Below are 20,434 nucleotides of genomic sequence, written 5' to 3' on the forward strand. Positions count from 1 at the left end.
ACTCGTTTCTGACCCCGACCACGCTGTCTCAGCTTACGACCTCCTTTTGTCCCCGACTACGTCTACTCTCCTGTTCTGGCTTACGACTCATTTACGACCCCGACCAGGCTTTGCTCTCCCAGTCCCGGCTACTGACCAGTTTTTCCGTCCCTGACACCGCCATCGCTCGCTACGGAAGATCCATCCTCTTTCCTTTAACAAAACTTGTGAGAAACGTAACGCAATTGGGTCCTGTTTGGGTTGTTTTCTACGTTGTGAGGAAATTTTATAGGTTTTTCTAGACAAAATTGGTCATTTTGTAAAAACTAAGAATAAAAAAGGATTTTCTTTCCCAACAACCTAGAAAATTGGATTGAAAGTATTTCTGTACTCCAAATTGGGTTGCTTTATCATCAGTTATATTGTACAAAAACGATATTCTTTTAATCAAAAATTAGCAGGATTTTTTTGCAAGCCAACCCAAAATGATTATTTCATACAGAAGAACTGAGCAAAAATCTGTTTCCCCACAACATTTCATGAATTTGTGTCGGATGACTAAAAAATTGGGTCGCGTTTGCTAAAATTGGGTCATTTTTTCTAGAAACACATAAAATAAAAGTTTAAATTCACGTGTTATAATGTTATGTAAGTAATGAATATGTGATTTGACACCAAATTGGGTTGCTATTTTATTTTATTTTTTTAATTCAGAGGCATAGGGTACAAAATAGCCCAAAATCTTTTCAAGACCTGGCATTTTGGGTTTTTTGTACCAAAAGACTGCCTCTTTTGATATTTTTCCAGACAACCCAGTTTTTGCCAACAACCATTTTTGGGGGTGATTGAAAACCAATCATCAAATTTAGGGGGTGATTATTATTTTTTTTGCCTATTTCTTTTGTACAGAAGGACCATTTTTTTTTCCAGGACCAGAACGGAATCAGAACCCAATTGCGTAACGTTTACCACACATTTGATTGAAGGAATGAGGAAGGGGTGCACCCACGATCCGCTGTTTGCAGGAGTGTTAACCCAACACGACTTTGATTTGTTCGGGTCACGTGGAGCCGTCACCGTTCCGGGGCCATAAGCGTGACCCCCCAAATCATGAGCGCCCCCCTTCCCCATTTTGGTCATCAGCGGGGCAGCGGAAGGTCCCCGGAGTATCGGCGGTCCTGGGAAAGTTTGCAAGCGATACTGTGGGAAATGTCGAGCCCGAACACTCTCCAGTGACAAAAACGGAGCCGAGGGGGCCGATTATTATTCCTAACGTATGCGTTTCCTGCCACGTCTTCTTGTTAACCCCGCCCGAAAAATCCCGCTCCTAATCTTTGTTTTTTTATGAGATGCAGAAGTCGGGCAGGAAACGGGACGCTCGTGTTTTTGGATCAACTTTTCATTTTTGGGAGCGGAAGGGCCAAAGGCCGTTCACTTCAGGGACTAGTGAAAAAAAAAACGAAAAATGAATACTCCACCGCTAATAATGGTCTAGAACATAGGTGTCAAACGGGGCGGCCCACGGGCCAGATCAGGCCCGCTAAGGGATCGAATCCGGCCCCCGAGACAACACTCAGAGAAGCGCAAGAGAAAAACAAGCTGCAGGTTGAAATAGGTCCACTTGATGTTGCCAAAGCCGGGTGCCTCCAACAAAGACACTGTACTTGTTTTTTCTCTGTCTCTCTCTGTCTCTCTCTCTCTCTCTCTCTCTCTCTTCCACCCCTTTTCTCTCAGTCTCTGTCTCTTTCACTCTCTGTGCCTATCTCTGTCTCTCTCTCTTTTCCACCCCTTTCCTGCCACTCTCTGTCTCTCTCTCTCTCTCCCTCTTTTTCACCCCTTTTCTCCCACTTTCTGTCTCTGTCTCTTTCACTCTCTTGTCTCTCTTTTTCTCCCTATGTTGCTCTTTGTCTCTTTCTCTCTCTGTGTCTTTTTAACTTCATTTGCTCTAACTTCCTTTTTTCCTTTCCTTTCTCTTTTCTCTCCCTCTGTCTTTCTATTTCTCTTTGGATATCTTTCTTCCTCTCCCTTTCTTTTCCCCCCTCTCTCATGACTTTTTGTCTTTTGTTGCTCACGCTCTCTCCCTCCCTCTCTCTCTTTTTCTCTCTCTTTTTTTCTTTCTCTCTCTCTTTCTTTCTCTTTTTCTCTCTCTCTCTCTCTCTTGCTCTCTCTCTCTCACCCCTTTTCTCCCACTTTCTGTCTCTGTCTCTTTCACTATCTGTGTCTCTCTTTTTCTCTTCCTTTGTTGCTCTTTGTCTCTTTCTCTGTGTCTTTTAACCTCTTTTGCTCTAACTTCCTTTTTCCTTTTCTCTCTTTTCTCTTTCTCTCTTCCTACCCTTCGCGCTTTTTTTTCTCTCCTTCCGTCTTTCTATTTCTCTTTAGATTTCTTTCTTTCTCTCCCTTTCTATTCCCCCTCTCTCACAACTTTTTATCCTTTGTTTTTCACACTCTCTCCCCCTCTCTCTCTCTTTTTTTGTCCCACCCTCTCTCCTTTTCCCTCCCTCTTTCTCTTAATTCTATTCTATTTCTAAATGAGTTTGCCACCCCTGCTTTAAAGGGACAGTGTGTATTATCGAACCATTGATTATATAATTGAAAGTACAGGAATTATAATAATGAAACAAAAGTAGAAGATATCTTTCATGATACTCACTATACTGGCTAAGTTTTTTGGTTTGTTTTCAGCAAAAAAATGCGACTTCCTGTCGGTATCGCTTTAAGAAAAAGAAAAAAGACGGTATCAAAGACCCCCCGATCGTCCCGGGAGTCATAGAGTTGTTTATTTAATAATGGTGGTGACGGATGAAGTGTTATTCCCAAGTTTTCTGGGAAGGGTCTGACAGGGTGACCCTTCCCACTTTCCATAAACAAGAGCGGACCCCCGCTCGCACTGTCACCGAGCGAGGGGGAGGGAGACAATAAACCAACCCAGGGGCCTCCTAGAGTGCTTGATAGCGTCCCCCGGGGGCCCCGTGGCCCCGCCCACGAGCTCATCTCCTAACACCGGAGCTGTGTGCTTGATTTGTTTTGAAAAACTGTCAAGGCGGAAATAACCCAATTTGGGATGTATTAAAAAAAAATCGTTTTTTTTTAAATACCCAAGAAAATTTGATTAAATGGAGGATACTTAAAATGGACCACAGGCCCTCGAGTGCTTGTTAGCGTCCCCCAGGGGCCCCGTGGCCCCGTGGCCCCCGTGGCCCTATGGCCCCATGGCCCCGCCCACAGGCTCATTTCCTAACACCAGGGCTGTGCGTTTGAATTGTTTCGAAAAACTGTCAAGGCAGAAATAACCCAATTTGGGTCAAAAAACAACCTGGGTTGTATTTTAAAAAATCTATTTTTTAATACCCAAGAAAATTGAGGGTACTTAAAATGGACCACAGGCCCTCGAGTGCTTGTTAGCGTCCCCCGGGGGCCCCGTGGCGCCGCCCCGAACTTATGTCCCAATAGCGGAGCTGTGCATTTGATTTTTTTCGAAAAACTGTCAAGGCAGAAATAACCCAATTTGGGTTGTATTAAAATAAATCGTTTTTTTTAAATACCCAAAACAATTTGATTAAATGGAGGATTCTTAAAATGGACCACAGGCCCTCGAGTGCTTGTTAGCGTCCCCCGGGGGCCCCGCCCCAAACTCATGTCCCAACACTAGAGCTGTGCGTTTGATTTGTTTCGAAAAACTGTCAAGGCAGAAATAACCCAATTTGGATCAAAATACAACCTGGGTTATATTGAAAAAAATATTTTTTTAAAAATACCCAAGAATATCAAGGATTTGTTTCGAAAAACTCTCAAGGTAGAAATAACCCAATTTGTGTCAAAATACAACCTGGGTTGTAGTAAGAAACTAAACATTTTTTTTAAATACCCAACAAAAACTTATTAACTGGAGGATAAATGGAAGATTCTTAAAATGGACCACAGGCCCCCTTCACGAGCTGTGTTCGAAAATCAGTCAAGGCAGAAATAACCCAATTTGGGTCAAAATACAACCTGGGTTGTATTAAAAAAAACAACTTTTTTTTTTAAAATACCCAACAAAAACTTATTAAATGGAGGATCTATGGAATATTCTTAAAATGGACCACAGGCCCCCCTTCACGAGTTGTAATATCGGTTTCCAGGTTCGTTCCCGTCTAGTTTGTCCTGTTTGATTCTGATATCATGTTTTGATATCAATCCTGCCTGCCCCGTTGTTTGATATTGGTTTCCAGTTCTGTCTAGTTTGTCCTGTTTATTTTCGATATCCCGTTTTGATATCAATCCTGTCCGTCCCGTTGTTTAATATCGGTTTTTGGTTTCGTTCCCGTCTAGTTTGTCCTGTTTAATTTCGATATCCCGTTTTGATATCAATCCTGTCGGTCCCTTTGTTTAATATCGGTTTCCAGTTTCGTTCCCGTCTAGTTTGTCCTGTTTAATTCTGATATCCTGTTTTGATATCAATCCTGTCAGTCCCGTTGTTTAATATCGATTTCCATTTTTGTTCCCATCTATTTTTGTCCCATTTATTATTCCTGCCAGGTTTTATTCCCCTGTAGTTTGTCCTGTTTAATTTCGATATCCTGTTTCAATATCAATCCTGTTTGTCCCGCTGTTTAATATCGATTTCCGGTTTTGTTCCCGTCTCGTTTGTCCTGTTTATTTTCGATATCCCGTTTTGATATTAATCCTGTCCGTCCCGTTGTTTAATATCGATTTCCATTTTTGTTCCCATCTATTTTTGTCCCGTTTATTATTCTCTCCAGTTTTTATTCCCGTCTAGTTTTTCCTGTTTAATTTCGACATCCTGTTTCAATATCAATCCTGTCTGCCCCGTTGTTTAATATCGATATCTGGTTTCGTTCCCGTCTAGCTTGTCCTGTGTTATTTCGATATCCTGTTTCGATATCAATCCTGTCTGTCCCGTTGTTTGATACCGATTTCCAGCTTCGTTCCCGTTTATTTTTGTCCTGTTAAATATCGTTTTCTAGTTTCATTACCGTCTAATTTGTCCTGTTGAATTTTGATATCTTGTTTCAATATCAACCCTGTCCGTTCCTTTGTTTAATATCGATTTTCAGTATCGTTCTTGTCTAGTTTGTCCTGTTTATTTTCGATCTCCTGTTTTGATATCACTCCTGTTTGAATCGTCCTGTCTGGTATCGACCTGCCCTATCATTCCACGCCAGACTGCTACCTCACGTGCATGACTCCCCATTTCTTGTAAAATAAAAGGCTTGTGTGAGAAACGTCACGCGTTTGGGTCCTGATCCTCTTCCAGTTCTTGACAAATAGTGAGGAATAATATATCCCACGTTTATCCAAATCAATGATAAAGTAAATAAAAGAGGATTTCACTTTTCGCAGTGATCTTTTGCCCCCCCCCTGAGTAGTTCTAGTAACTCATCTAAAATTAGAAGTATTTCGACCGTCTGTGTATCATCCTAAAGTTTTTTTCCCGTCTTCCCGTTTAAATCATGTCGCGTCCGAGCGAATCGAGCGCCTTTGATGGATCGGACTCTGTTTTTCGGGGGTCTCCTCCTCCACCCTGGACGTTCCCAAGGCCCCGTCTTCCGCCCCCTCTCTCTTTCCCAGCTATTTAGCGTGCACGCTAGCAGGGATGCATCCTTAACCGTTTCCAGACGTCCCTGTTTTGTTCCGCGGGCCTTGAGCCCATAACATCAACAACCCCGCCCGCTCGCCCCCCCACTACTCTGACTGAACACTTTGGAACTCTTGACGATAGCGCTCGTCACGATTTACTGAAACTAGGAAAGAGTCCGGTCGTTATTGAAAGAGCTTGTTCGGACCGCGCTCACGTGAATGCCTACCCGATGAATGGATCCGAAAGAGTCCTGTATCCCTGTATTAAACGATGAGCAAATAGAGCGGTTGAAACAACAGAAAGAGACTGTTTGGTCTCTATTCCTGATAGCATAGCTGTATCATTTAGGACTTATTATCAACGTTCCCTCTAAACTGCGTGTGATGGCAATTGCGCACCACCCAGAGCTTTTCCGCGCACAAGAAAATCGAGCCGGCTCACAAAAATCAGGGCTCCAATTTGCTAATTAAGAAGCGAATGAAGTCAAAGTTACAGTGCATGAAGGTAAAAACACACGGGTTCCCCTGACGCTGTGTTCTGAATGCGGTATTTTGAAGTCAATGTTGAAGTAGAACGAAGTGGAGTAAAGTCAGTCGAGTTTTTCGAGAACCGGCTTCTTCGGCTCGGCTCACTCAAAGGAACCGGCTTTTTCGGGTCCTATACGGCTCTTCTGGGTTTTTTTTTGCTTCTTTCATCCCTACATGACCAAATATGATGTAAAATTGTGCACAAAATGACTTAAAAGAGGGGGGAATAGAACGAAAAAGAAAAAAATACCAAAATGAAAAAGTAGTGAAAAGAGAAAAAAAAGAAGGACAATTTCAGAAAAAAGCCAGAAAAAAAAGAAAGAAACAAAGGGAAAAAAGTAAATAGGGAACAAAAAGAAAAACGTAACAGCTGGACGCAGGAAGCAAGTCGCCCTGTACTCAGAATACAAAAGTGATAGAAGACACCCCTAAATCGTGTCTTTTTTCCCTAGGTTTTTATCTTCTTCTTTCTTTTCATTTTTTTCTCAATTATTTTTCCTTAGCATTGTACTTCTTTTTTCCTTGTCTTTTTTCTTCTTTTATTCTCAAGTTCCGGATACGTCTGCCCAACGTTACAAGTGTCCCAGACACATTCGTCCAACCATTTTTGACACAAAACAAACTTCTAACAAATGTTTCAGGTTACAAAGCTTCTACCAGAAATTCATAAGTTGAAGTAGAACTGTACAACTGGTGGATCATCATCACATGTGATAGAAAGATGGACGACCTCAATGGGCAGCCATGAACCCTGCGTTCTGATTGGCTAAAATCAAGCGCTGTCGGATGTATTCATTAAGAGACCCAATTGTTGGGGAGGCAAACCATGACGAGGAATGAACAAGAACAAATTAGGATACTAGCGCTCTGTTCTAGTGCAGCGGGGCATGGAACAGAACTGGCATCGGGGAGCACCGCTGAGATTTTTTTTGGTTTTTTTAATCAACTTTCTGTTCGGGTCTGGTGTGCCTCCGTCCACCAGAGGGCGCTTATTCGGTTTTACAATCTGTGTCCAATAACTTCTGTCCCTTAATAGCCTGAGCCTACATAAGGACATTTTGGAGAGCACACGTTGTCAAGTCATCTTAGTTTTTCATTGTCACCTCTATTTTCAGTTTATCCTGCTTTCCGCGGTTTGTTTTTCTCTTTTCCGATTCAGAAAATTCCACTTATTTTTGAGCACCTTGCCTTTCCCTGCTTTCTACGTTTGGGTCCACCGCAAAATTTCACCACTTACGATTTTATCGTCGAATGTGCTCTTGTGCTCTTCTTCCGCGGACAGATTGAGGAGATCATTTCTTCCTCATGCCATGAGGCTCTTGAACTCCACCCGGGGGAGTCAAAGCCCACATGAAACCCCACCCCCACATTTGCATATGACCCTATTTTTATGACAGTGTATTTTCCGCAGCACTATTGAAATACTCTATAGCAAAACGTTATATTGGCTATTTTTCTATTCTATGTCTTTGATTTTATTATTATTATTTTCAACACAAGGATACTGCTGGAAGTGTTCATTTCCCTCCGGGGATGAATCAAGTATCTATCTATTCCAATCGAATCCAATCTAATCCAATCTAATCTAATCTAATCTAATCTAATCCAAACTAATCTATCTATCTAGCTATCTATCTATCTATCTATCTATCTAGAAATCTATCTATCTAGAAATCTATCTATCTAGAAATCTATCTATCTATCTATCTATCTATCTATCTATCTATCTATCTATCTATCTAGACATCTAGACATCTAGACATCTATCTATCTATCTATCTATCTATCTATCTATCTATCTATCTATCTATCTATCTATCTATCTATCTATCTATCTATCTATCTATCTATCTATCTATCTATCTATCTATCTATCTAGACATCTAGACATCTAGACATCTATCTAGACATCTATCAATCTAGACCTCTCTCTTAAATCTATCGATCTAGACATCTATCCGTCTATCTATCTATCTATCTATCTAGAAATCTATCTATCTAGAAATCTATCTATCTAGAAATCTATCTATCTATCTATCTATCTAGACATCTATCTATCTATCTATCTAGACATCTATCTAGACATCTATCAATCTAGACCTCTCTCTTAAATCTATCGATCTAGACATCTATCCGTCTATCTATCTATCTATCTATCTATCTATCTATCTATCTATCTAGACATCTAGACATCTATCTAGACATCTATCAATCTAGACCTCTCTCTTAAATCTATCGATCTAGACATCTATCCGTCTATCCGTCTATCTATCTATCTATCTATCTATCTATCTATCTATCTATCTATCTATCTATCTATCTATCTATCTATCTATCTATCTATCTATCTATCTATCTAGACCCCTCTCTTAAATCTATCGATCTATCTATCTATCTATCTATCTATCTATCTATCTATCTATCTATCTATCTATCTATCTATCTATCTATCTATCTAGACATCTAGACATCTATCTATCTAGACATCTAGACATCTATCTATCTGACATCTATCTATCTTGACATCTATCTATTTATCTATCTAGACATCTATCTAGACAACCATCTATCTATCTATAAGAGACAATAGAAATATTCAAAATAGCGAGGTAAAACTTTAAATAAAAGGATGCATATAAAGATATAAAAAATGTGTAAGGTTTTTGATTCAAAATGTGTCAAGTATAGAAGTTTTTATTTTATTTCTCCTTTTTTTAAATTTAATATCTTTAAAAATATATATTTATTGTATATGTATACAAATTGGGTGTTCAATTTTCATATTTTTAAAATTGCGTTTATTATTTAAAATATTAATATTATTAAATATTTTTTATTTATTTATAAACATATATAGGTAGGATCATTTTTGAATTCATAGGTATTCTTAATCTATTTTTATTTACTTAAATTTGTAATTGTTTTTATGAAGCAAAAAAATGTTTTAAGTAAAAAAAAAAAAAAAGAAAAATGTATCCTTTAAATTATTTTAATATTTTCTTAAATGACATTTGACGTTTTATAAAATATGTCTAAATATGTTGGAATTTGAAATTAAATTAATATTCAATTAATATATTAAATTTTTTTTTAACATTTTTCAATATTTTTTAAATATTCATTCTTTTTTATGTTTTGATTTTCATTCTAATAATAAAAAATAGAAAAGAAAAGAAAAGCGGCTCGTTGTTCCGCCTGTCATCGTCTACGATGGGAAGCGGATCCGGTGAGGTCAAAGTTGGCGGACTCATGCTAGGAGGTTAACGCTAACACGCTAAAAGACCTTTTTTTTTTTCTCATTCGACAGCGTAAAGAGTTCAAAGGGTTTGACCCGGTCTTCGGAACCTATTTGTTTCTGGGAAATTGAGAGCGCTTCCGCCATGAGGCCCGGCAGCGTCTTCCTCCTTCCTTTGGCCCTCACAGGTGAGAACCCAACAAGTATTTCTCTACTATTACTGTAGTATAGCCATAGTAGTCTTTTTGAATAAACCTAGTTGTATTTCTAAAGTTTTTCCTTAGTCGAATTTTGTATTATTTTCGTATTATTTTACTACTGCAGTGGTATTTTTGTGTTATTAGTGTAGCAGTATTTTTCTAGTATTTCTGCAGCATTATTGTAGTATTTTTGTCACCACATTTCATAGTAGTATTAGTATTATTGGATTTGTATTTTTGTTGTATTTCTGTAGAGGCATTATTTTAGTATTTCTATAGTAACATTTTTTTTGTAGTATTTTTTTTTTTTTGCAGTAGTATTATTGCAGTATTTCTGTTGTCTTTATGTCATTTTACTGTAGTATTTTTGTAGTAGTATTTCTTTAGTATTTCTATAGTAACATTTTTTTTGTAGAATATCTTTAGTAGTATTTTTTAGGTTTTTTTGCAGTAGTGTTACTGCAGTATTTCTGTTGTCTTTATGTCATTTTACTGTAGTATTTTTGTAGTAGTATTTCTTTAGTATTTCTATAGTAACATTTTTTTGTAGAAAATCTTTAGTAGTATTTTTTAGGTTTTTTTGCAGTAGTGTTACTGCAGTATTTCTGTTGTCTTTATGTCATTTTACTGTAGTATTTTTGTAGTAGTATTTCTTTAGTATTTCTATAGTCATATTCGTGTACTATTCTGGAGTATTTTTGTAGTATTTCTTATTGTATTAATAATTCTGTGGTATATTTGTTGTATTTCTGCAGTTGTATATTTGTTGTATATTTGTAGTATTTTTGTACGATTTTTGTTCCATTTTTGTAATATTTCTGTCATATTTTTTTCGTGATTCTAGTATTTCTGCAGCATTTTTGTAGTATTTTCGTCATCACATTTTGTACTATCATTTTTATATCATAATATTACTGAAGTGGTATTTTGAAATATTTCTGTAGAAGTATTATTTTATTATTTTCATAGTAACATATTTTGTAGTATGTCCAAAGGAGTATTTTGTAGTATTTTTGTAGAATTTATGTTGTATTTATATCATTTTAGTGCAGTATTTTTGTAGTACTATTTATTTAGTATTTCTAAAGTAATATTTTTGTAATATATCTGGAGTATTTTTGTAGTATTTCTTATTGTATCAATAATGCAGTGGTATATTTGTAGTACTTCTGCAGTTGTATTTTTGTTGTATTTTTGTCATATTTCTGTAGTATTTTTGTAGCATTTTTGTTCTATTTTTGTAATATTTCTGTCACAATTTTTTCATAATATTTTTAGTTTAATATTACTGAAGTGGTATATTTGAAGTATTTCTGTAGAAGTATTATCTTAGGATTTTCAAAGTAGCGTTTTTTGTAGGATGTCCATAGTATCATTTTTTTTTAGTATTTTTGTAGTATTTCTGTTGTCTTTATGCCATTTTACTGTAGTATTTTTGTAGTAATAGTTTTTTCGTATTTCCATAGTATTTCTTTAGTATTTCTAGAGACATATTTTTGTAGTATATTAGTAGTATTTTTAGTAGTGTATTTATAAATCCTTTATTCCCGGTCAACAATTGTTGACACCAGGGGCAGGCAGAGCGATGTTTTGTTTTGTGGTTCGGCTGAAGCATGCCATCGTGGCCTGCCTGAAATGAACTATTTTGGCTGAGATCCATTATCCCAAGTCTACTATTTCACAGAGCGTGGGCCAAGAGAAGACATTTTTGTCATGCATGCTAGCATTCTTTTCTCGTTCTTTTTGCTTAAAATGAACACCACCTCTGCGTCCATGATCCATTATCCCCGGTTGACTATTGGTGGGCAGTTTTGTTGAAGCTGGCAGCTGTTTTTTCTTTGTTTTTGCATAAAATGAACTGCTCTCATGCAGCCACGATCCATTCTCCTCTATCCTATATAAAATGGGGGTTTCTTCATAAAATTTTGTAAATGTTTACATTGAGTTATTTATAGGTTTTATGGATATTTATTCTGAATATTTGAATATTCTGAATTGAAAAATCCATTAACTGCTATTAAGAAAAAATGACAGCAGGGGGCCCATACTCCGGGCCAATTGCGGCTCTTGGGGTGATGGTTTAGGTCCCCGGACTTAAAAAGAAAGTCTAAAGAGAGAGTGTGTATTATTAAGCGCCATCTGGTGGAAAAATATAAATCACACACACAAAAAAAATACTGATTTAAAAAATAAGCAAAAGTACTATGAAAGAAACATCTGTGTTTTAAAATACTCATAGGTATTTTACATAACATTAGGGTCACTTAAATGGAGCTGACATCATTGTCGGCCATCTTGCTGCTACAGGTATCCCAAAAACAACTTTTTTTCTCTTTTGGTTTTCCCTTTTCTTCTTTCTTTGTCTTTTTTCCTTTTCTTCCATCTTTTTTCTTTGTTTTTTCCTTTACCCCTTGGTCTTTTCCCCCCCTTTTTTTCTTTCTTTGTAAAAGGCTGGGCAAAATAAGAAAGGAAAATGTTGTGGTTGGGTTATTTTAACTCTCTCTAGTTTGCTTTTCTTCTTTTTAGCACTCGTTTTAGGTTGCACGGCACAATAAAGCGACATCTAGTGCTCAGATAATACACACTGTCCCTTCGGTGTAAATTCTGCATTCATTTATTCCTGATTGATTTTTTTTTTTTAAAAAACCCGATTTGGGCCCAAACTCACCTGGACCCCAGCTCCGGCGTCCCCCCACTCAATTGAGTTGGGGACCCCTTGTTTACATTTTATGGACACACAATACCGCTGACCTGTCTTTGTTTCAATCCTCCCCACAAGCGAAACAGGATCCGGGTCCCCCCGTTGACTTAACCTCCGACCCCGACCCCCCCCTCCCGTCCCCGTGACCTTTAACCTCGTCATATCATCCCCAGCTCTCTTCGACGTCGACTGCCTGGAGATCCGGCCGGCGGGGGGTCCCCGCATCCTGGCCGGGGGCTCCTCCCTCACGCTCACCTGTTCGGGTTCCGGGCCGACCGGCTGGGAGTTGAAGAGGGACGACGTTCCGTATTTCCAGGTGGAACGGGGACGGGACGGAGAGAACGGCTACGGGACGGTGCAAAACGCGGACGGGTCCGGTTCTTTGAGTTTGCGGGACGTCAGCTGGAAGCACACTGGCGTGTATCGCTGCCTGGAGAAGAAAACCGGAGAAAAGGAGGAGGTGGAGATCTTCGTACCAGGTTTGGAACTCTTCCGATACAAGAACCTTGAAGATGGAAATCTCAAAAATCAATTATCTCCACCTGACTCTGAGAGGATAGATGGAGAACTCTACCTCCTCCTTATACATCCTTTCATGAGTTCATGTATCCAATGATGCATTCAATGACTTCCTTTAAAGTACTTTTGAAAGACTAATCCACTTATGATTTATTTATTTATTTAACAATATAATTTATTTGAATGAAAGATAAATGACAATAATAGATTACAGACCAAACATTTTTGTAGCTTTTCTGCCCCTCTTGTATATCCCCACTAGCTCATCATCACTCATTTTGGCACATGGTAGAAAAAAACTCTCACGGAGGCCGGACTAGTAGATTGAAGATAGAAAGAGGACAAGAGAGAGAAAGAATGAAAGACAGGAAGAAAATAAGAAAGAGAACAAGATGAAGTGATAAAAAAGAGAGAGTAGAGTAAGAGAGAACAGAGAAAGATAGAATAGATGGAGTGAAAGAGAGGGAGAACCAAAAAGTGTGAGAAAAAAGAGAGTGCGGATGAAAAACGAGAGACATTGAGAAAGAAAGAAATGAGAGAAAGCGAAAGAATGAAATAAATAAAAAGAGAGGGGAAAATAGTGCGATTGGAAAAAAGAACAGGAAGGGAAAGGGAAAAGCACCCTAAAACAAAAGCAAAACGACCCAGAACAAAACAGAATCGAGAGAGAAAACAAAACCGTCCAAAACGAAAAACAACCCACCGAACAAAACAACCCGATGTCAGGACCAGAACGGAGACGAGACCCACTTGCGTTGCGTTTCTCTCAGTTTGATCTGAGAAGTTCTCAAACGTCCCCCGGTTTGGTACGATCAAACACCGAGACTTTGTCTGTCCACAGACCCCGAAATCTGGTTCGTGGAGAGCGCCCACGGCATGCTGAGCAAGACCAGCGAGCTGACCACCATCCCATGCGTGGTCACCAACCCCAACATCAGCGTGTCCCTCCACGAGAAGGAGACCGACCTCCCGGTCGAGGGACGCTACGTCCCCAGCGAAGGTTTCACCGCCGCCCTGGAAGACCGGACCTACGTGTGTCGGGGTTCCTTCCGGGGCGAGGTGAAGGAGTCCCAAGCGTTCTTCGTTTTCAGTATCTTCGGTGGGTGGACGCCATCTGAAGCCTACCGGACTTTCGGCTTCCCGTCTTAAAATCTTGTCCGACTTCCTCCTCAGTCCCGGAGGCCATCGACGCCTACGTCAACGCCTCAAAGACGGTCCTGAAGCGAGGAGAGCCCCTGACCGTCAACTGCACCGTGCACGGAGCCGAGCTGGTCTATTTCTCCTGGGACGTCCCCAGCGCAGAGGTGAGGAGGCGGAGAACAAGAAGAAGAAGAAGAAGAGCTTTTCTTCACAACTTCCCTTGTAACACCGCAAAAATCAAATCAAGATGCCGGAACTGGCCTTCGTCTTTAGATAGATAGATAGATAGATAGATAGATAGATAGATAGATAGATAGATAGATAGATAGATAGATAGATAGATAGATAGATAGATAGATAGATAGATAGATAGATAGATAGATAGATAGATAGATAGATAGATAGATAGATAGATAGATAGATAGATAGATAGATAGATAGATAGATAGATAGATAGATAGATAGATAGATAGATAGATGTCTAGATAGATAGATGTCTAGATGGATGGATAGATAGATAGATAGATGTCTAGATGGATGTCCAGATGGATGGATGGATGGATGGATGTCTAGATGGATGGATAGATAGATAGATGGATGGATAGATGGATAGATAGATGTCTAGATAGATCTCTAGATAGATGTTTAGATAGATGGATGGATGGATGGATATCTGCATGGATGGATAGATGGATGGATGGATGTCTAGATAGATGGATGGATAGATAGATGGGTGGATGGATAGATAGATGTCTAGATAGATGGATGGATGGATGGATGGATAGATGGATGGATAGATAGATAGATGGATGGATAGATGGATAGATGGATAGATAGATGTCTAGATAGATCTCTAGATAGATGTTTAGATAGATGGATGGATGGATGGATGGATGGATGGATGGATGGATGGATAGATGGATGTCTAGATAGATGTTTAGATAGATGGATGGATATATGGATATCTGCATGGATGGATAGATGGATGGATGGATGTCTAGATAGATGGATGGATAGATAGATGGATGGATGGATAGATAGATGTCTAGATAGATGGATGGATGGATGGATGGATGGATAGATGGATATCTGCATGGATGGATAGATGGATGGATGGATGTCTAGACAGATGTCTCGATAGAGTTGTGTTAAGTATTCTCTCTCCTCCAAACCAGAGTTGTGTCCGTACCAAAAAGTTCTCTTTTGATTTGATCAGACCAAAGTACATTCTCCTTGGTCCTCTGGATCACCCAAGAGTCCTCTAGAAAACCTTCAGTGTTTCGTATTTTTCCTTCTCCAAACATTGTCCCAGAACTCATTTGGATCATCCCATTGCTCTCTGGCAAACTCCAGACCCACCAGGGTGTTTTTTCCCCACCATGTAATCAGCGCCGCTCCTTTTCCTCCCCCGTCCAGATGTTGACTAATAAAGCCTCGCCCGCAGGCAGCCCAGACGGAGCCGCTAACGGACGTGCTGTCGGCCATGCAGATGAGGTCCTGCCTGATTTTTCCCGAGGCCACTTTGGCCCTCGGCGGAAAATACGTCTGCCGCGTCCACGAGGGGGTCCGGGACCAGACCGCCTCCGCCGGCGTCCACGTCACAGTGCTCGGTATGAACGCGTCATAAACACCGCCGGGACGGATTATTTTCGCAAGGGAGAGTGCTTATTATGTCCACTCCGGAGAAAGAAATTAAGAACTCTTGTATTTATTTCACTTGCTGGAAAAGTGCATGTGTGAAATAAACCGTGGGCACGCCAGGGATGCCCTTGAGAATACAAAAACTTATATTTATACTAAATGGGTTTTTTGGAAAAAAAAGAGAAAAAAAGAGAGTTAAAGAGAGAGAAAACAACGCACAACAGTGCAATAGAAAGAAAAGAGAGAAAGAGAACAAGAGAGAGAGAAATAATGAAAGACAGGAAGAAAATAAGAAAGAAAAAGAAAACAAGAGGAAGTGATAAAAAAGAGAGAGAACAAATTGAGAACAGAGAGAATAGAGAAAGAGAGTGAAAGAGAGACAGAACAAAGGAGAGTGAGAGAAAAAAGAGAGACAGACAGAAAGAAAGAAATGAGAGAAAGAGAAAGAATGAAATGAAAAAAAGAGTGAGGAAAAGAGTGTCATTGAGAAAAAAGAACAAAGAAAATAAAAGACGTAAATATAGAGAAAGGGATAAAAGTGTGAATGAGTGAGGAAGAGAGAGATAGTGGAATAGAAAGAAAAGAGAGAGAACATATTAAGAGAGAACAGAGAAAGTGGAATAGAGAAAAAGAGTGAAAGAGAGAGAGAACAAAAGAGAGTGAGATAAAAAAGGAGAGTGCAAAAAAGACAGAATGAAAACAGAGAGACATACAGAAAGAAAGAAATGAGAGAAAGAGAATGAAATGAATAAAAAGAGAGGGAAAAGGAGTGTAATTGGGAAAAAAGAACAATTAAAATAAATGATGTAAATATAAAGAAAGGGAGAAAAGTGTGAATGAGTGAGAAAGAGAAATATATAGCAAAAGAAAGAAGAGAGAGATAGCGGAATAGAAAGAAAAGAGAGAAAGAGAGCAAGAGGACAAGAGAGAGAACAAGAGGGCGAGAACGAATGAATGACAGGAAGAAAATAAAGAAAAAGAGAACAAGAGGAAGTGATAAAAAAGAGAGAGAACAGATTAAGACAATACAGAGAATGAGAGAATAGAGAACGAGAGTGAAAAGAGAGACCAAAAGATAGTGAGAGAAAAAAGAGAGTGCAAAAAAGACAGAATGGAAAAAGAGAGAGATACAGAAAGAAAGAAATGAGAGAAAGAGAGAGAATGAAATGAATAAAAAGAGAAAAAAAGACTGAGGAAAATAAAAGACGTAAATATAGAGAAAGGGATAAAGTGTGAATGAGTGAGGAAGAGAAAGACAGTGGAACAGAAAGAAAAGAGAGATTTGTACACTGTCCCTTTAAGTAAGGAGTAACTCAATAAATACCGGGAAATTATTCATTTATATTTATATTCCTTTAACCACACGGGCTGTAGGCTCACGATTTCCTGCGGTGTGTCTTGGGCAAGTACAGCCCGGCGGTGCCCATCCCTCTCCAGGCCAACAAATGTTTCCACCTGTTGAGAAAAATCTAAATAAACAAAGTTATTTTCTGGTGATCAGAAAGTACACTTACAATTTATTTAGTGAGCCTTTGAGTGTCAAAATCAGCACACAGGGTAGACCCAAGCGCGTAACGTTTTCTCACAATATTATTGAAAGAAAGAGGAAGGGCAGCGCCTGAACACGGAAGTGGATCTTCTGTAGCGAGCGGTGGCGGTGTCAGGAACGGAAAAACGGGTCTGTAGCCGGGACTGGGAGAGCGAGGCGTGGTCGGAAATGAGTCTTAAGCCAAAACGGGAGAGTAGACGCAGTCGGGTATAAAAAGAAGTCATAAGCCGGGACGGGTGAACAGACGTGGTCAGGATCAAAACAGGTCAGAGACAGACGGGAGCAAAGACGGGACAGGTGGGAGTCAGGGTCGAAAAAGGCTTGCCTTGTACACACAGAGGTTTGCAGACTGACTGGTCAGGGTCGGAAATGAGTCGTAACCCAGAATGGGAGAGCAGACGTGGTCAGGATCAAAACAGGTCGTCGCTGGAGACAGACGGGAGCAAAAACGGGACAGTTGGGAGTCAGGGTCAAAAAACGTTTGCCTTGTATACACAGAGGTTTGCAGACTGACTGGTCGGGGTCGGAAACGGGTCGTAAGCCAGAACAGGAGAGCAGATGTAGTCGGGGACAAAAAGAGGTCGTGAGCTGGGACGGGAGAGTAGACGTGGTCAGGATCAATGACAGGTCGAAGCCGGGGGACTGACGGGACCGAAAAACAGGTGGGAGTCAGGGTCGAAAAAGGCTTGCCTAGTATTCACTGAGGTTCGCAGACGGACTGACAACAGGGGACAGACAGGACTGGCTTCAAATAGTGACAGGGAGCCAATCAGAACCCGCGGCGATTGGCGCCAAATGAGTGGGCATAGGTGATCATATATATATATATATAGTATGTTATTGAGAGTTGCTATGGCAACAAGAGCTGCCATGTGTGAGGCCCTGAGCAGAGTGAAGAGCACCGCAAATTTGACCCTGTTTTTGTCTTTTGGGGTTTAGCGCTCGCTTATTCTATCTGCAGCCAGCTGTGTCGTGTTTATGAAAGCTTCAAATAACTCCTACCTCCAAGCTTCCTGCTCCCGACCCCCCCTGTTTTGTATTTTTCGGTGGGAAACAAAGGGGTTTAAGCGTCAACCTCAAGTTAATATATATATATATCTAAAAATAAACTCTTTCCAGAACGGGGCTTTGTTTCTTTGCACCCGTCCGAGAAGCGTCGGGTGACGGCCGAGTTGCAAGAAAACGTGGAGCTGAGGGTGGAGGTGGAGGCCTACCCGGCCCCTCGGGTGACCTGGAGCAAAGACGGGACGGCCATCCGGGGGGACAAATTCATCCTGGACAGACAAGAACATGAGATCAGGTAGGACAGGGGGGACAGACAACTTGGGGCCGATGCTAAATACCTTATTTCTCAACTGCGAAGTGCCGCTTTTCCTTTGCCTTATCGTTTCTTATCGTCAGCAAAAAAGGGCAATAAAACACTGAATCCGTTTAAAATGAGACGCGGCCCTCCTCAAACATCCGCTAAATGGCAAATGGTTTGCATTTATATAGAGCTTTTCAAGTCACTGAAGAGTTTGTAAAGCACTCTACAATGTGCTTCACACTTACCCATTCACACACACACACACACACACACACACACTCACACACCGATAGCGACGATTGTCATGAAAGGTGCTGTTGGGAATTAAACGTTTACCAAAACGTTCGAATGAGTTACCCAACAATGCATGCTCTTTTCTTTTTTGGGAAAATATGACCGGCATTTCCACACGGGGGCAGATTTATTTTTTCTTAAAGTATTTCCATCAGATTAGCCGAAATATTGTAAATGTTGTCCTTTTCGATTGTCCCTCGCGATCGATCTTCTTCCTTCCGTCTTCTGAAGTTCTGTCTTCTGAAGTTCTTTTCACAAGCTAGGGTGTCGGCTCCTCGCATGGGGCGTGCCGACTCATCCCATGGTCAGAGACAGACGGGAGCAAAGACGGGACAGGCGGGAGTCAGGGTCGAAAAAGGCTTGCCTTGTATACACTGAGGTTTGCAGACTGACCGGTCGGGGTCGGAAACGAGTCGTAAGCCAGAGTCGTAAGCCAGAACGGGAGAGTAGACGTATAGGGTGTCGGCTCCTCGCTTGGGGCGTGCCGGCTCAGCCCATGGGGCGGGTCAGGTGCCAGCTTCACCACCTCCTCGCCGAAAGGCGTGGCAATGTCTAAAAAAACTCATATCTGCAGAGCTTATCTTGCCTGACGTCTTTGTGCGTCTGGCTTTCTTCGTCAGAGTCCTGTTATCAACAGAACTAAACAAAACATTCGCATTCGGAACGATGCGACCTGTCATTGACCTTAAGCCTTCTCTGTGAAAAATCTTCATTGCATTCAATGAATGTAACTTGTATCAAATTGTATGAAATCCCTTAGAGTCAAATAAATAAAATATAAAATCCTTCAGTGCCTACCTGCTTGTCTGGGGCATTAAGGGTTCAGTGTCTCGCCCAAGGACACTTTGATATTTAACTCAGAGAAGCTGGAACCCAAGAGTTACTCCTCAAGAGTTGAATATCGGTCTTGTTATTTCTGAAAATAATGTGGTATTGAAGTCATTCGTTTTAATGTAATGTCTTATGCACCCAGGAAAAAAGGGAAATAAAACACACTCAATTGCAATGAGATGAGATGTGGCCCCACTCAAACATAATCAGAAACAGGCAGTGTCACGGTTGCCGTGGTGCCCAATTGGCCGCGCCCGTGTGCATCACGGTTGCCGTGGTGCCCAATTGGCCCCGCCCGTGTGTGTCGTGAGAGAGGGGGAAAAAGAAAGGGAGAGGAAGAACGAAATCCAAAGAGATATAGAAAAGACAGAAAGAGAGAAAAGAAAGCGCGAAGGGTATGAAGACAGAAAGAGAAAAGAGAGAAAAGGAAAAAAGGAAATTAGAGCAAAAGAGGTAAAAAGACCCTGAGAGAGAAAGAGACAAAGAGCAACAAATAAAGAGAAAAAGAGAGACACAGAGAGTGAAAGAGACAGAGAGTTGGAGAAAAGGGGTGGAAAAGAAAGAGAGAGAGAGAGAGAGAGAGAGAGAGAGAGAGAGAGAGAGAGAGAGAGAGAGAGAGAGAGAGAGAGAGAGAGAGAGAGAGAGAGAGGAAGGAGGAAGGAAAAAAAAGAGAAAGGAAAGCGCGAAGGGTAGGAAGAGAGAAACATGAAAGAGAGAAAAGGAAAAAAGGAAGTTACAGCAAAACAGGTAAAAAGACACAGAAAGAGACAAAGAAACAAAGAGCAACAAAGGAAGAGAAAAAGAGAGACACAGAGAGTGAAAGAGGCAGAGAGTTGGAGAAAAGGGGTGGAAAAGAAAGAGAGAGAGAGAGAAAAGAGGAAGGAAAAAAAAGAGAAAGGAAAGCGCGAAGGGTAGGAAGAGAGAAACAGGA

General features: G+C 40.4%; 1 protein-coding gene across 2 annotated transcripts in view; it reads left to right on the forward strand.

Moving 5' to 3' along the window:
* pdgfrb (platelet-derived growth factor receptor, beta polypeptide) overlaps positions 1-20,434 on the forward strand; it is a 117,009-nt gene that overhangs the window by 53,539 nt on the left and 43,036 nt on the right. For both annotated transcript variants that reach the window (XM_088343889.1, XM_088343888.1), the window contains exons 2-7: positions 9,395-9,510; positions 12,397-12,702; positions 13,584-13,841; positions 13,916-14,046; positions 15,327-15,492; positions 18,192-18,372. In XM_088343889.1, the coding sequence (XP_088200015.1) occupies positions 9,468-9,510; positions 12,397-12,702; positions 13,584-13,841; positions 13,916-14,046; positions 15,327-15,492; positions 18,192-18,372 (1,085 nt within the window). In that variant the 5' untranslated portion in view covers positions 9,395-9,467. The remainder of the gene's footprint in view (positions 1-9,394; positions 9,511-12,396; positions 12,703-13,583; positions 13,842-13,915; positions 14,047-15,326; positions 15,493-18,191; positions 18,373-20,434) is intronic.

The sequence above is a fragment of the Urocampus carinirostris genome, chromosome 9, assembly GCF_059441175.1.
Source record: "Urocampus carinirostris isolate Australia breed hairy pipefish chromosome 9, RoL_Ucar_1.0, whole genome shotgun sequence".
Classification (NCBI taxonomy): domain Eukaryota; kingdom Metazoa; phylum Chordata; class Actinopteri; order Syngnathiformes; family Syngnathidae; genus Urocampus; species Urocampus carinirostris.